The sequence below is a fragment of the Myodes glareolus genome, chromosome 4, assembly GCF_982192425.1.
Source record: "Myodes glareolus chromosome 4, mMyoGla1.1, whole genome shotgun sequence".
Lineage (NCBI taxonomy): Eukaryota > Metazoa > Chordata > Mammalia > Rodentia > Cricetidae > Myodes > Myodes glareolus.
In genome coordinates, this window is record NC_142029.1 from 101,576,864 (window position 1) to 101,593,321 (window position 16,458).

At 39.5% G+C, this 16,458-nt stretch overlaps 1 protein-coding gene across 1 annotated transcript in view; it reads left to right on the forward strand.

The window, feature by feature from the left end:
• The window catches only part of Dpy19l2 (dpy-19 like 2), a 110,479-nt gene that overhangs the window by 43,642 nt on the left and 50,379 nt on the right, over positions 1–16,458 (forward strand). The window contains exons 9-12 of the mRNA XM_048446638.3: positions 1,733–1,832; positions 11,855–11,932; positions 12,953–13,039; positions 13,887–13,946. Of these exons, the coding sequence (XP_048302595.2) occupies positions 1,733–1,832; positions 11,855–11,932; positions 12,953–13,039; positions 13,887–13,946 (325 nt within the window). The remainder of the gene's footprint in view (positions 1–1,732; positions 1,833–11,854; positions 11,933–12,952; positions 13,040–13,886; positions 13,947–16,458) is intronic.

Sequence of the window (16,458 nt, forward strand, 5' to 3'; positions counted from 1 at the left end):
AGCTAACATACTCCAGCTCTTTATTTCTCGAACTGTGGCCTTGAAAGAAGATTGCCACAGTGCCATGAAAAGGGGACCCACGTACAGATGGGTTTGGGAAGGTGTAAATTCTATAGTACCAAAGAGTTCACACACACACACACACACACACACACACACACACACACACACACACACATACACATTCACGAATAGGTATATGAATTTTGTACATATGTGTAATATATAATCAATTTCTGAATTATGTTTCTTGTTGTTCAGCCAGTTTCATATTGTCTTGGACACATTCTTTTGTGAATTAAGTTTTAAGCATTTTAGAAATGTAAGAGGTCTGAGAAGTAAGAAGAGGAGAATACAGAAAGCAACTTTGTTATAGGAATAGAGTTCGTAGAACATTAGTGAAATTTGCCACTGATTGAAATTGTGATCATTATGTCTTTTAAACTCGCGGGGAACAGCCATAATCAGTTACTAAGCTCTGGCAGCCTCTGCCTTATATGGAAATCTTCACTCCTTCCTGCCCTTCTTCCTAAGGTTGTGCATTATGTATTTAAAAGTACCCATAGAAGCAAGAATTATGCCAAATTTGAATCTTTAGCCATAGACTACTTGGCAGAGTCAAGTAAAGGGTTGAGGCATACATTTGAGTAAAGATGGAGTGTACATTCTGAGCTCCCTGCAGGTCTGGAGAGCAGGCTGCCCCTGGTGTGCCAGCAATTGGGGCTTGAATATGGATTTGGGGATCTGTTCCCAGTTCAGGTTTCCACATTCATTCCTTACCTTGTGTACTTAGAAAAATTATAGAGAAAGATGCTACCCTCTCTTTTCCCAGGAGGAGAGCAGGATTGTTCATTTGAAGTAATATTAGCTTGACTGATTAGGGGTTAGGGGGAATCATACAGTGGAATGTGTTAGTCGGGACATTTAAGATCATGACCTTGAAGGCATGTACTCTATTTAACAAAAACCAGTTTTGTCTGAATAAATGCAAGATGCTCAGATGGACTTTGTGCTTTGCTAGGGACATGGGACTTGAAAGCAAGGATCCCTCCCACCCTAGATTGTGCAAAACATAAAACTGCAATTGCAGACCTGTTTTATTCTTCACACACGTTTATCTTTTTCATATTCTAAGAGATGTTCCACTTTCTTTGTGAAAGGTGTTAGCTCCCAAAGTTGCTCTGCTGCAAAATACACAATTCAAATGCCAGCTGCGACAGTCAGACTGTTCTCAGCTTTGCAGTTTTAAGAACTTCACTGCAGGCCCCCAGAAGTGTTGGTGCACTACTTGACAGCATGTGTGCGTCTCCTCACTATTTTCTGAATCATGTGAGTGACCAGTGAGGGAAGGCCTTCTCTGTGTCCTGTGGGACACCCTGAGGAACACAGGATCAGTGTCAGGCCCTGTTTCCTGAGCTCTCTCTAGAGGATTAAAAGCGAATGGCAAGCATTTTTTTAAATCAGGAACTAAAGATGTATTTGAATAATTTAGTTTACTGAAAAATTTGTCCAATAATATTTCTAAATATCTAATTTTGTTTTATTTAATCATTTCTATTGTTCAAGTACTTTAAATAATTTTAGCAAGTTGATTTCCAAACTTGTATTTTGTTGTGTTACATAAAAGGTAAGGAGATCAGTTAGGTTTCTATGTTTAGCAAGGGCTTCGTTGTTTCTGAGTTACCAGCTGTCTTCACAGCAGAACTTACTGGTGTTGCTTCCCTCCATCAAGGACCTCCACCACCCACAGAAAACACTACATAGCGCTCTGCTTCTCCAATGTTGCCTTTATGCTTCCTTGGCAGTTCGCCCAGTTTATACTCTTTACGCAGGTAAGATGGTTTAAACTAATTTAAGAAGAATGCAGATGGGCATGATTGTTCCAACAGAGGGTTGTAGAATGCTTGTTGTATTTTGTATTTTGAGGCTAGCCTCAAATTCGCCCTGCAACTCAAGTTGACTGTGTGTGAATTTATGATATTCCTGTCTTCTCAAGTGAAAAGGTATGAGAGGCAACCATCACACCTAGTTGATTTCGTTTATGCTTTCAAATTAACTGCTGATCCTACAGTCTTTATAAATGTCTTCATCCTGTTTTAGAAATGTTTCTGTTCTGTCTGTTTTTTGTGAGGAGCAAAAGTGTTCTAGGAGCCATTTTTCAAGATATTCTCTCTCTCTCTCTTTTCCTCTCCCCCTCACCCTCCCTCCTTCCCTCCCTCCTTCTCCCACTCTTTTTGGGTTTTGGAGACAGTTTTTTTTTGTTTTTGTTTTTGTTTGTGTGTGTGTGTGTGTGTGTGTGTGTGTGTGTGTGTGTGTATGTATGTGTGTCCCTGTCTGTTTTGGAACAGGCTAGCCTCAAACTCAAAGAGATCTGCCTGTCTCTGCCTCCCAAGTGCTGGGATTAAAAGTATGCACCACCACTGCCACCTGGCCATTTCCCAAGCTCTTATCAAGATCTTCTTTATGAGAATCGAAGCAACATTATTTTTTGTAAAATTCTTATATAACTAATACCAAGAAATTAAACTAGTGAAGCAGAGTTAAAGGACAAGGTGGTCAAGATTTACGGCAATTAAATTAGCATACCCAGGACAACGTGGTGAAGATTTACGGCAATAAGCGTACCCACGTAGGTCCTTGCAACCAACTGTGATGTCCTGTACCAGAACCAAGACATGACTTATGACTTCAGCTCCATAAGCACAGCTTGTTTGAAAAGTTGTTAAAGGATTCTCAGGTCTTATTAGAGTTGGCTGTAAGAAAGGTTTTTGATCTTGCAGGCTGAAATAGTAGAATACAAATAACTTTTATGTGTTGGTGTTTTGCCTGCTTTTAAGTCTGTGTGTGTCATGGAGGCAGTTCCTGCAGAGGTCAGAAGAGGGTGTTGGATCTTCTAGGACTGGAGTTACATTGGTTGTTATGTTCTGCTGAGTGAATTCTGGGAATCAAATCTGGGTTCTCTGGAAGAGTAGCTAGTGCTCTTAACCACCAAGCCGTGTCTCCGGGCCTTGTATTTTAACAAGTCATTGTGAGCAAATTTATCAACCAAGCTCTTTAAGTGAGTTTGAAAATTACATTAATGACTTTCCAACAATTCCAAGCATATTCAGGACTTAATATTTTAACTGAAACGTGCGCTTACATTTGTGTCTGTATTTACATTTTATTGAGGAGATTCTTTCTGGTGGTAACAGCCCTGTTGACATGGAACTCACTCTGTAGACCAGGCTGGCCCCAAACTCACAGACACTGGTCTGCCTGCCTCTGCCTCCCAAGTGCTGGGATTGCAGGTGAGATTTCTTTCTTTCTTTCTTTCTTTCTTTCTTTCTTTCTTTCTTTCTTTCTTTCTTTCTTCCTTCCTTCCTTCCTTCCTTCCTTCCTTCCTTCCTTCCTTCCTTTCTCTCTCTCTCTCTCTCTCTCTCTCTCTCTCTCTCTCTCTCTCTCTCTCCCTTCCTTCCTTCCTTCCTTTCTCTCTCTCTCTCTCTCTTCCTTCCTTCCCTCCTTTCTTAATAAGGGTGAAGGTTAGTTCATATCCTCTAACCATTTTGTCTAAGAAATGAATATAAAGGAAAGATGACCCACATTTCAAAGAACAAAATCATTAGAATCACAGGAACCTAGGACATTTGATCTGACAAGGCCTTAGACATGATCATTCTAAGATGATAAGAATTTTGGCAGTGGGTTTTAATTTATAATTTATCCAGCTTCCCTTTGGAATCCCTAGCTATGTTTGAAAAGTTGTGTTATGGCAAGGGAAGATGGAAGAAATTGTAAAACAAGTTAGATAGATAGAAATTGTTTTTAGACAAGATACCAAATTCATTATCAATTCAGTTGTCTTTCTTTATATGACTGATTTTCAGTCCGAGGTGCATAATTAGTTCATATCTTTTGTAATATTTCAGTCAGCGTGGCTGCATGCCTTTCTGTTATTGTTGACAGCAGGGCCTGGAGTTTCTCCTTCTGTCACCAAAAATGTTTTAGGACAAGGGAAAGCTCCAGAGGTCTGGGCTAGCATAGGAGCTGGAAAGTAGACTGCCTGCATTGGCAAGGCTGTGTACCCATCATGTATTCTGTGCACTGTGGAAATGCCAGCGTGTCACTTCTAGCAAAACACTTCCCTTTTATGCATGAGAATGTGACCTTCCATTAACTTCCCAGTTCTTCCCTTTTACACGCACGACTGTGGCTTTTCCATTATATTGCCAGGCACATTGCTTGATAACTGTTTAATCACGCCTCAATGGAAGGATTCCCAAATTAGCTGTATTCTACCTGAGGGGATCACTGAACCTAGTGCTTATTTAAGTAAGGAGACAATTGTTTTTTCCATCAATTAGTTTTTAAATGAGCTTACAAGGCAGCTGGTTTCCTTATGAAGTTTTCATACATAACCCTGAATGGTTGTTCCTTCCCCACTCTTACTCCTCCTCCGTTTCCCACCATCCATACCCTGCTGTTCACTTGCAGTCCCACTGTTACCCATTCTGCTTGAATAGCTCATTGTACTCCATTTTCCTTCACACAGCCCTCCATTAAAGTCACTTTCTCACTATATCATGGACTTGCTTTCTGTTTCTTGGACTCTGTTTATTGTCACTCAAAACAAATCCAAGCATAAAAATTAGAAGCTCAGTACAAGCATATTATGTAATAGAATGTAGAGTCCTTTGGGTGATGCCAAGTGGTGGTGTAGGTGGTCATAGAATAGTTCTTTTTTCCAAACAAATGAAATCTTTAAAGTTAAAAACAGTGGTTTTTTCCAATTCATGTTGGCAAATTTGCTGTGTTAGACATGATTGATTCCTTCCTAGATGTTCTATGTTCATCTGTTGTTTTCATGGAATGTACTTCTTCCTGTGTTCTCATGTGTAAAATTATATTTCTTTTTCCTCTGTGTATAGTATTCTTTTAAGAATTTTCTGCAAGCTAGCTAACACCAGTAACCTTGACTTATGTTTGTCTTGAAATATTATTTCATCATCTATTTTAGTGGATAAGTTTGCTGGGTATCTTGGGTGACAGTTATCTACTTTCAAAGCTTACAGTACATCATTCCATCTTTTACCGGTGTTCAGATTTTATGGTGATAGATTAAACACTATTCTGTCATGGAGATGTCCGTCTGTGGTAATGGTATTTGAGGTTCCAAATACTTCCCATATTCGGATGACTACTTCTTTCTTTACCTTTGGGACATTCTCAGCTATAATTTCAGTGAATGGAATATCCATGCTGTTAGATATTATTTCCGTTTCTTTTATCCCCTGAACTCTTATTTTGGTCTCTTACCCTAGACTTTTTGGTGGTTTTATCCATGTTTGTTTCATCATCTTGACCTTGTCACCTGTCCCTAAATATCTTTATGCTCAGTCTTCTTTGTTGATAATACTGTTGAATGGTTATTATTATTATTGCTATTAAATTGATTGAGGCTTTAATTTCCAAAAGAAAATTTGTCTGGTTTTTTTTCAGCATCTCTATTTCCTTGAATAATTTTCTCACATTTTTAAATGTTTGCTTATGACCCTGTTTGGAAAACCTGTAGTAAATTAGTCAGTGAAGAGAATAGGGGTTAAGAGGGAGAGAAGAGGAATGAAGAGGAAGTATGTGGTAAACTCATGAAAATCAATAAAGAAATACTATGGATTATCTTGAGAGAAAAGGATAGACTTAAGACCTTCAAACTGGATACAAGTGAGAACATATCAACTAAACACTCAAATTGTGTAACTGTAAATAAGTTTAATTTAAAAGTTTTAAAATTTCGAACAAGGTATTATGTATATAAAACAAAATAAAATCTAAAAGCATGTTCACAGAAATCAAGTGAAATAAGTGCTTTCAGTTGATGGTTTCATCTGGAAGGGGAGCTCATCCCTGTGTCACCTCAGTCTGTGATGAGGACACTGTGCCACGATCTTTTCTGCTATGGCTGGGGCGGGCTGTTGAGGATCTCACCCCTTCAGCCCTCCTTGAGCCTGTGCAGTTGGTAGATGTGGTTTGGGGTCTGTTTCTCCTGTCCAGATGCAGCAACAGGGTCCCACCCTGCTGTGTACATCCCATTTCAAAGGTTCTCCTGCTCCGTGGGACACTAACAGGGGTCTAACACCTCATGACACCGGGTGGTGCCAGTCTTCTAGTCCTTTCTCTGGAGCAGTGTTGTTGGGGCCCTGGTCATCCTCCTTTGCTTCTGAACTTCCTTGCTTGAGATTAGCTTCTTCCCAGCTTTGATCTTCCCTGGAAGCAGGTCACCTGCTATCTGCTCCCCTGCGCCATGGTAGGGAAGAGGAATTATGGGTATTGTAAAGGTTCCAGTTTCTCCTCTTGGTACTCCCGAGAACAGTTTAGGCTCTGATTGGGTTCCCAGCAGAGCAGGCTGTTTCCCTGAGACTGTGGTGCTTGCGTGCTTTAGGGCTTTACATGTGGAGCCTGGCGCTGAACACGACACCAGCTCTTCTTCCTTCTGGGAAGGACAATGTCCAGGACTGAAGCTTGCCTGGTTTGGCGGGGCTGCTGTCACATAGTACTCCCTAGTTCATTCATTCTGCCTCCTCATCCCTCATGCCTTCTTTGGTGCATTTCTGAAACTCTTCCTCAATTTCTTTCTTTGGGACAGAGTTTTTTTCCCTTTTCTTTTCTTTTTTTTTCTTCCCATTTTCTTTATTGAGGTTTTTGTTGTTGTTTGTTTGTTTTTCTTTTTTTTGAAAGTAATTTTATTAAATTATAAAAGTTTCCATTTCCGCCCCTCCTCCCACCACCCTCCCACTCCCCCCACTCCCTCTCTTCCTCCCTCTCCGTCCCTAAGAGCAGTCAGGGTTTCCTGCCCTGTGGGAAGTTCAAGTTCCTCCCCACTCCCTCCAGGTCCAGGAAGGTGAGTGTCCAGACAGACTGGATCCGCAAAATCCAGTATATGCAGAGGAAACAAGTCCCAGTGCCATTGTCAATGGCTTTTCAGAAAGACTCCGGGCCAGCCACATTCAGAGAATCCAGCCACATTCAGAGAATCTGGTTGGATCGCGTCCTCGTTCAGTCCCAGTCCAACTGGCCTTGGTGAACTCTCATTAGATCAGTCCCCTTGTATCAGTGGGTGATCGCATCCCTCGCAGTCCTTATTTCCTTTTTCATTTTCTTCATCCTTCTGCTCCTCATTTGGACTTTGGGGGGCTCAGTCAGGTGCTCCAATGTGGGTCTCCGTCTGTATCGCCATCCATCGTCGGATGAAGGTTCCCTCTGGTCTTGCCTTCTTTGCTCACGTTCTCTTTCCTTCTGCTTCTCGTTTGTACCTAGGGAGTTAAGTCCAGTGTTCCGATGTGGACAGTTGCGTAGATGCAGAATACATAGCTCAAAATATGCCAAAACATAAGAGCCTCTATTAGGCAAATCAAAATAAAAAGAGGCCAGCAAATGTGTTTCCCCACAGGCAATTTGGTGTTCCTCCATCAGGTGTTTGCTATAGCACTTCTCTTATTTGAGACCCAACCCACCGTCTCTGTCTCTACAAGCTTTGTCTTACTTGGTATCCCATTAAAGGTCAATTACTCCTTAAGAAAACATTTGTAGAGTGGATTTCTCTGAGTTTGTTAGATGTTTCATTTGTTGTCATAATGCTTAAAATACAATTTAAATTCTCTTTTTATAAAACAAATAGTAGATAACAAGAAATATGTTTATAGGATTTATATTAATGGTTTCACATCTCATAACTAATTTAATTTAAGCTATATGGACACATCTCTGATTTTAGAAACTAAAGTTTCCCAGGGACTTGAACAGATTCAAATCCCTCCTTTTGTTTCCTGGAGACAAATTCTTACCTCTACTGAAGGCTACTCACCTGGAAGCCACTGTCTAAAAGAAGCACCTGGAAGTAAGGAGCCACACCATTCTCGGTGCTTCACAGTGGATTTATCAATTCTGCTGCTTCTGTCTTGAGATAGAAATGGTCATTTAACCAGCAATTAAACTCATGACGTTTCAGAAACCCTGCAAATCTTTGCCTTTTAAAAGTATTTTTCTCAATCAAAGCTTGGCTGTGGCATTTTAGAAAGTGCTGAAGAAAAGTGGATCCTAACCGTAAGAACGGAAGACTAAGTGTGCCAAGCTTCAGAAGTGGGGGTCATTTTGCTTCAATCCCGGAGTAGTGCAGTCCAGCAGGTGGCACTCCCTCCCTCTGACTTATGGAGACCACCAGGCCCAGGCCTCCAACTAAGCCAGGCTAGTCTGCTAAGCACCTGCACTTTGTATTTTCTGAGACACACCCAGTATCTTAGAACTGCACGCTACTCAAAGCTACAATCTGACTGTATTGTTTAAATTATTGTTATAAAGAAAGGACTCCAACTTTCATGCAGATTTGATAAAGAAATGCACAATTGAACAAGGCTTCTATATCCTGTATAAACTATTAATTAAATTTACGGTTACTTAATAATTTTCCTATGTAATGTAAAAAAAAAGATTCAATTTTCCTCACAAGGTGATTTTATGAACTGTCTTTCAATGATAAAACTGTTTTATTAAGTGATCGAGACTCAGCGGGAAGCATATGAAGCAATTATGTTTTTTCCCTTAAAACCTGCTTACTTTCCTTCCTTCCTTCTTTTTTCCTTTCTTCCTTCCTTTGCTGCTTTTTCTAAACTTGGATGAAATCCCGAGTTATTCCATATGTTTGTCTTTTGTTTACAGAAAAAGTAATTTTAATTTAATCACTATAATTCTCCTTTCTGTTTTTTCTGAAAATTTTATTTCAAAATTTTAAAAATTAACATATTAACAATATTGTATTTTCCAATCATAGAATACAGAATATTCTTCTGCCTTAAGATTGTTAAAAATTATTTGTGCTACCTTTTTGAGGTTTTATTTGCAAGTGTAATATAATCACATAATTTCTCTCTCCGCTTTCTTCCCCCAACCCTCTCATGTACCTCTTTTCGCTATCTCTCAAGTTCATGACTTCTTTTTGCATTAACTGTTGTTAAACTCACACACAGATTCTAATATATATTCATATATATTGGTAATACATACATATGAGTACATAAATACCTGCTCAGTCTCTATAATGTTACTTGTATGTCTTCAGGGCTGATCATTTAATATTAGAAAACCAATTGATCTGCTTTTCCATAGGAAACATGGTTTATCCTCTCTCAAAATTCCTTAGTTGCCTGTAGTTCTTTCTGTGGAGATGAGGCCTCATGGCCTTGTCCTGTCCTCTGTGGCTTGTCTATTGTGCCTTTGATCAGCTCACATTTAGGAAGCTATGCTGATGAGATTTTACAGGTGCAACTTCCGACACTGCTAGGAGACAGAGTCTCACAGCCAACTCCCTGCCCTCTCTTCTACAATCTTCCTTAAGTCTTAGATGCTGTAGTTGTTGTTAGTGTATCCACTGGGACTGGATTCCACAACTCTGTTTGGATTGGTTGTGGTTTTCTGTAGTGTTCTCCGTCTGATGCAGAGAAGTTTCCTTGATGTAGGGTGAAGACTACATTTATCTGTGAGTAGAAGGGAAAAGTTTATGGAGTGTTGCTAGGGAATGTGGTGATTTAGTAAACTGGGGGCTGCAGGTCCTTCAAGATCCATAACTTCACTAGCATTCAGGAGTTGGCTAGGTTTCCAGTACCTGGCTCAGTTTCTGTCTTGTTGAGTGGATCTGAAGTCCAATTAGAGAGCAATCTGTGAGCATTAAGGCATGTGCGTCACTACTGCACCCTTAGGAGTATCGTGCCATGCTGGGTGCTGTTATTCTTCGGCATCGTAGCTTGGCAGGACTGTTGGTTGATTCCCTTCTTTGGAAACCTACATGGGGACTTCTGAGACCATGAAAGCTAGTCCTCAGGGAGGAGGCATTCAGCTCAGTTCCAGCTCAGGGGCTTCTGAGCCTTGTGTCTGAAGTGCATGATGTCTGTAAGCAATGGGGACCTTCCACCTTTTGGTGGTAACCATAGCAAGAGTCTGCAGTGTTTTGGGGGCTCTCTGATAAACCAGCCCTGACCAGTACCTCAAAATATGGCTTCTAATGCTTGGTGTTGGGAATTTATGAACTAGTCTTTGGCTCTTGGAGGGAATATTGCTAGCTCAGATGGAAAAGTTTTATCTAAACTACGTATCTGTATTTATAAACCAATTTATGCACATTGTATTTTAATAGATCATTAATATTATGATTCTGTATGACTTTTCAAGACATCTTTACTATTATTTTACCCTTCTCTCTCCTTCCTTCTGTATTTATCTCCACTTGTACGCTGCTAGTCCCTCTCTATTTCTACCCTGACAATGTTTCCTTATTTATTTATTTATTTTGCTTTTCTGGTTTGTAATGTTCCATGAATCACTATTTGTTTTGCCTTTAAAATTTTAGAAGCCCTCGGTTGTACTTCTTTTCACTACAGCCTCCACCTCCTTCCTCCCCACCTCCTGAAATGTCAGTGTGGCACGATGGTTTATGTACCACCCACTGTATGTTTCTCCACATATATTCCAGGGTTTTTAATTTTGTGCCATCCTCAAGATGCTTTTGTATAACCCATCTTCTAGCACACTCTTCCTTGTTTATCCTGCTTTGAAATTTAGCTGCTGGGGTCTTCTTTTAAAAGAAGATTTATTTATTTCGTTTGACCTCCTGGAGATAGTTACCAGCAGTTGTGAGCCTTTGGATGTAGGTGCTGGGAACTGAACTTCAAACCTCTGAAAGAAAAGCCTCTCAACCACTGATTCATCTTCCCAGCCACTCTCTCTGCTTCATAATACTACTTATTATACTATTTGCTTGTAAAATTTCAGTTTTGTTCTTTTCTTATGACCTTTAGTTCTCTTGTAGAATTTTTAGCCCTATCTATTACATCTTAGAGCACACCAAAAATAATTTAATTGATGTCTGATGATATCAGGCATGTTTTTGAATGTCCTGAAAGATAAGAATAATTTTCTATCTATCTATCTATCTATCTATCTATCTATCTATCTATCTATCTATCTATCTATCTATCCATCCATCCATCTAGATAGAAACAGATACAGACTTATATCTATATATAATTGGTGTGGATGTTTGTAAAAAATAGTCAAGAAAAGAAGGTGCAATGGAGAAAATTGTGACACACTGAGCAGATCTGGCCTTTCATATAACGTTGGCTGATTTGTGATGTAGGAGATTTTTTAAACATCTATTTCAAGAGTCTTTTGTGTTTTTCTATACCCATGCCTGGTTGGTTGGTTTTTATGTGTGATTTAGGATTAGTGTAAGGCTAAGTTGATGATAATCTTCTCCAGGGAATAGGGAATTTGTTTCCAACAAGCAGAAACACAAGCAATCTTAAATTATTGTCACCCAGTGAGATGATCCAAAGTGGCTTTTGTTCATTCTGGTAGCTTCCGTCTTCCTGACTCACATCTAGAGACAGACCTTTGAAGCCTCAAACCAAGGCCTGAGAAAGCAGAAGACATGTCCTTCTCGGTGTGCCCCCTCGGAGTCTGCCTGCTTAGTCTGCTAAGTCTGCCATATACCCTGCACACTTCAGCCATTGTTGGCTGAAGTTATTCTGGAAGAGAAATAATCCAGATATCATGGTCAGAGGTAGAGATTCACATTATTAACTGGGATTTATCTTCTTAATTCTTAATCAGCTTGATAATAACAATAGTAATAATATCATGAATGCACTCGTATATGAGTATACTTTTGTATGTTTCCCCCAGCAATTACATTTCTAGGATGGAAAATTATTTTACTCCTGTCATCAGAAATATAAATGCTTCCTTGTATTTGCTTTTTCTATGAATAATGAACTGTCTGTTTTCTGTATTTTTTCACTTTTGGGTTTTTATGTTTTTGTTTCAGATAGCCTCATTATTTCCCATGTATGTTGTGGGATACATTGAGCCAAGCAAATTTCAGAAGATCATTATTATCAACATGGTAACATTTTAATATTTATAAGTCTAGTATTAAGTTATCTCTGTTTGTCAAGCATTGCAATTCTGTTTTCCAGGGTACTTCTTTTGGTATTTCAGGTGCATGAGACTGACGCTGTCTAGAGGGAAAGCTGGAAATGCACATGCCACGCTCTGTGTGGCGCTATGCTATGCTTTTCTTAAAACTGCAACCACACTACAGATGGACTGTCCTCTCTAAAGTTTTTATGTTTTAAGGATATGTTTATTTTTGTGCTAAGTGCTTGAGCGTTTGTGCATACATGTATTGTGCACTGAGTGCATACAGTGCCCACAGAGTGAAGAAGGCGTCAGATCTCCTGGAACTAGTTACAGATGGTTGTGAGCTGCCATGTGGGGACTGGGAACAGAACCTGGGTCCTCTCTAAGAGCAACCAGTTCTCTAGGCTGCTGAGCCATCTCTCCAGCACTTTAGTCTTTATTTTTACATTTTAATATTGTCATTAATTTTAAAATGCTTTTTATACTTGGGATTTTTTACATTGTGCCAATGTGAAATTTTGAAACTGAATTTTTATAGTTGCACTTTTTATTTTAGTTCCCAAATGCATCTTCCTTTAAAACACAAAGGGATAATAAATCTTTATAAGTTACAAAAGTCATAAAATGATGCAACAAAACATTAGTGAAAATACATTTATTATTGTCATATTATGTCAGTCCATTGTTGGAACTATAGAAGCCACAGAGGCACATGGAAAAGAATTTAAATTCTGCTATTAGTAATTTGTGATCTTGAATTTTAATACTTAGATCATAGCAGTAGCTTGAAATCTTATTTTTATTTAGAAAATCCCACTAATACTGTAATCAATGGCTTATATGATATGATCAAATTGTATGGTCTTCTTATGTGAAAATGTCATAATGAAATATGTACAGTGAATATCCACTAATAAAAATGCTAAAGATATAATTATCTAGCCTGCTTCCAAAGTGTGACTACATGTAATGAATGTAAATCATTTTTGTTTCCATTTCTCAGAGTTCTGTTGCCCTCTGTTTCATTTTGATGTTTGGAAATCCAATGTACTTAAGTTCTTATTATTCCTCATGTTTGTTAGTGACATGGGTAAGTCACAGAGAGTCAAGCCTAGGCTTTGAGGCAAGGGGGATGGGAATAGCTGTGCTGTTATGAATTAGAAAGTTTTAACAAAGATGTTAAAACTCCAGGGCAATCTCCAGTGATTCAATTAGTGCATTGTACCTGGGGAAGGTCAGTTTTGCTTTTCTATATGAAATGAGAGGGAACAGAGGGCGTTCACAATTCAGGCTTATACATATCAGAGGTGTGACTAAAAGTCATTAAACGGATTTATGGAGCCACTGCTATACATGATGTTTGTTTTTAGCAGTGCTTCAAACCAGCCCAGGCCCCTCTATAAATATAACACCAAGCCCCTGCTGATAACCTCCTAGCTACCCACAACTGAGTAGAAAGTTACTAATAGCCAATCTTGCCTGTAAGAGTCTTGCCTGAGAAACATTAAAATAAACAGAGTCTGACTGCAGAGAGAAAAACACAATTATAAGGAATAGAAGGACATACAAGGCCTCGATGGTGTAAGATTGTCCTTTCTGATTACTTGATAATGCAGAAACAGAAGAAAGGCATGCACTCGTCTCTATAAAAGCTGACAGTGCAGAGTGCAGTAGACTGTCTCCGTGTTTTCCACATACCTGCAGAGAGCAAACCACATAACTCACTGAGGTAGAGATGTAGACATGTGATGCAGGAGACAACATCACAGCACACAGGGTAACATCATCTGGCTTCCAGGTAGTTTATTTGGCCACAATTTGAAAAGTCAATAATTAAGGCAGAAATTGCCTTATCTATAGTTGAGATAGGAGGGAGTGATTGTATAATGTAAATGTTAATTTTATTTCTTTCATTTTTTTGGTTACATGTCTTCTAGGCAATATTGCAAAAGAAGAATAAAATTCAAAGATTGGGATCCTCTGAACTCCACTTCTGGGTAAGAGTTCATGTTTTTAACAGTTTATTCCCATCTGCCTTTTATTTCTTAAACTTAATGAAGAAGTAGGCTTCATTTACAAAAAGAAAAACACTGATCTTCTAGGTTCTTTCTGAGGCATTCCTGTACCATGTGGTAAAAATGGAGAAAGATCTGTCTGACAAGTTGATAGCATGACACTTTTAGTACACAATAGTCCTAATTTCAGAAGAGTGCCATTTGATAAAATGAATGAATATCAATTGCTTTACTTGTGAGCAGTAAGTAGAACCATGTCTGTGGGCACTGAGAAGATTCGGCTAATTGCATGTAAAAATGTACTCTTTTAACATTTTTCTCTGGCAGAGGTTGAACAGGCATCCTCGCAATAACTAGGAGACAGAGGTGTGAAGAGAAACCCCAACAGTTACTTAAGTCGGGGACATGCTCCACCTTGAGGATCTTCCTAGCCTCAATGGGCAGCCATGGAGGCCATAAAGACAGGTGCCATGAAGACAGTTGTGTTACTCATATTCCCATGATTGTAACAAAAATGGCTAAGAAGGAAAGAGAAAAGGCATGTTTGATTCACATCAGAGGTGCCAATCTATTGCCACTTGGCCCTGTTGTTTCTGGGCAGCGGTGATGTGGAACAATGAGTATGTGGTTACTGGGCAACAGTGATGTGGAACAGCGAGTTCATTGTTACTGAGCAGCAGTGATGGGGAACAGCGAGTACGTGGTTACTGAGCGGCAGTGATGGGGAACACAGTTCATGGTTACTGGGCAGCGGTGATGGGGAACAGCGAGTACGTGGTTACTGAGCGGCAGTGATGGGGAACACAGTTCATGGTTACTGGGCAGCAGTGATGTAGGACAGCGAGTTCATGGTTATTGGGCAGCAGTGATGTAGGACAGCGAGTTCATGGTTACTGGGCAGTGGTGATGTAGGATAGTAAATTCGTAGTTACTGGGCAGAGGTGATGAGGAACACAGAGTTCGTGGTTACTGGGCAGCAGTGATGTGGAACAGCGAGTTCGTGGTTACTGAGCAGTGGTAATAAAAGTTGCTCACCTCATGGCAGCCAGGAAGTAAAGAAAGAGGTAGGGAAGGAGTTGGGAACCTTTTATAACCAAATTCCACTCTCAAATTCTGTTTATCTAGGGATTGATGAATGAATTAATATTTGTGAGGTCAGGGCCCTTATGATCAAGTCACCTCCCAGAGGCTTTTCTCAACCCTGCTGCGCTGAGAACACTCTGCCTTCAGCACATGAGCTTTAGGGAATATTTAAGATCCAAATCAAAATATCTCTAAATAATGAGCTCCCTACTTCCTACACCCTCCACTTAATGGCAAGAGGGCTGGTGAGGGGCGTTCTCTCCCAGTAGACAGTGCAAGTGGGGACTGAGACAGAACCTCAGAGGCACCACGTGAACTGACAAAAGTAGCTCTACAAAGACGAAAAACTAAGTTGCTTTTGTAACAAGAGCATCAAAAAGGGCCAGAGCCTTGTAGGTTGAAATGAAGTATAGGTTAATATGGGGTGATAAAATAGGTCCTACAGTCTCTATTACATGATTCAGAATACACTAGATACAATAGCTACCACCAATAACAGCAAGAACGAGAAAAATCGTGAGTTAGAAAAGGTGATAAGCAAATTTTCATTGAGATGAATCGGGCGGCGTTATCTTTGGAAGTCTTTGTTTCTTTTTTACTGATTATTTTAATGGTTCAGATTTACAGGATGCAATGTATCACTGAGTGTGTAGTGACTAGAGTAGTTAACTTTTCCAACTCCTTAACTGTTAACAAAATGTATTACCTTGTAGTAATTCCATATATCTATGGTATAAAATTTGGTGTTTCAGTTCCTGTATTCTATTGCTCTGACAGTCGGGATGACTTCCACTTCTCCATCACTACTTTGTGTTTAGAGCTCTTGCATACCTGATTTCTGGTTTTCATAAAATACACAAGAGATTATCATGAACTATAACCGTGCCTTGGTGTTGTGGACCACTATTACTTGCTCTGGCTAGATTGCCACTCTGGGTTTACAGCCAAAGGAAATGGCATCAATATATCAGAGGGACACCTGACAGTCTATGTTTATGGTGCACTATTCTCAATAACTGAGACATGGGATCAATGTGGGTGCTTATTGGTGGATGAATAGAGAAAGGAAATGAGGTGTGCTTATGCACAGAATAATTTATCAGCTATAAATAAGAGTGATAACCTATGATATATAGAAAATTTCTAAAGCTGGCGGGCATTATACATAAGGCGAGAAGTCAGGCACAGAAAAATTACTGCATATTCTCGCCCATGTGCAGAAGTTTTACAAACACTGGCTGAAGTTTATTACGGTGATTACTCCAGGCTGTGAAGAGTGGAGGGAGACAGGAGAGGGAGACTGGGTTTGGGCACTGGAATTACTCGATGAAGATTTTAAAACATCCATCTTAAAATGCTTCAGTGAACATATTTAAATCTGATAGAAACAAAGAGATTATAACATCTCAGG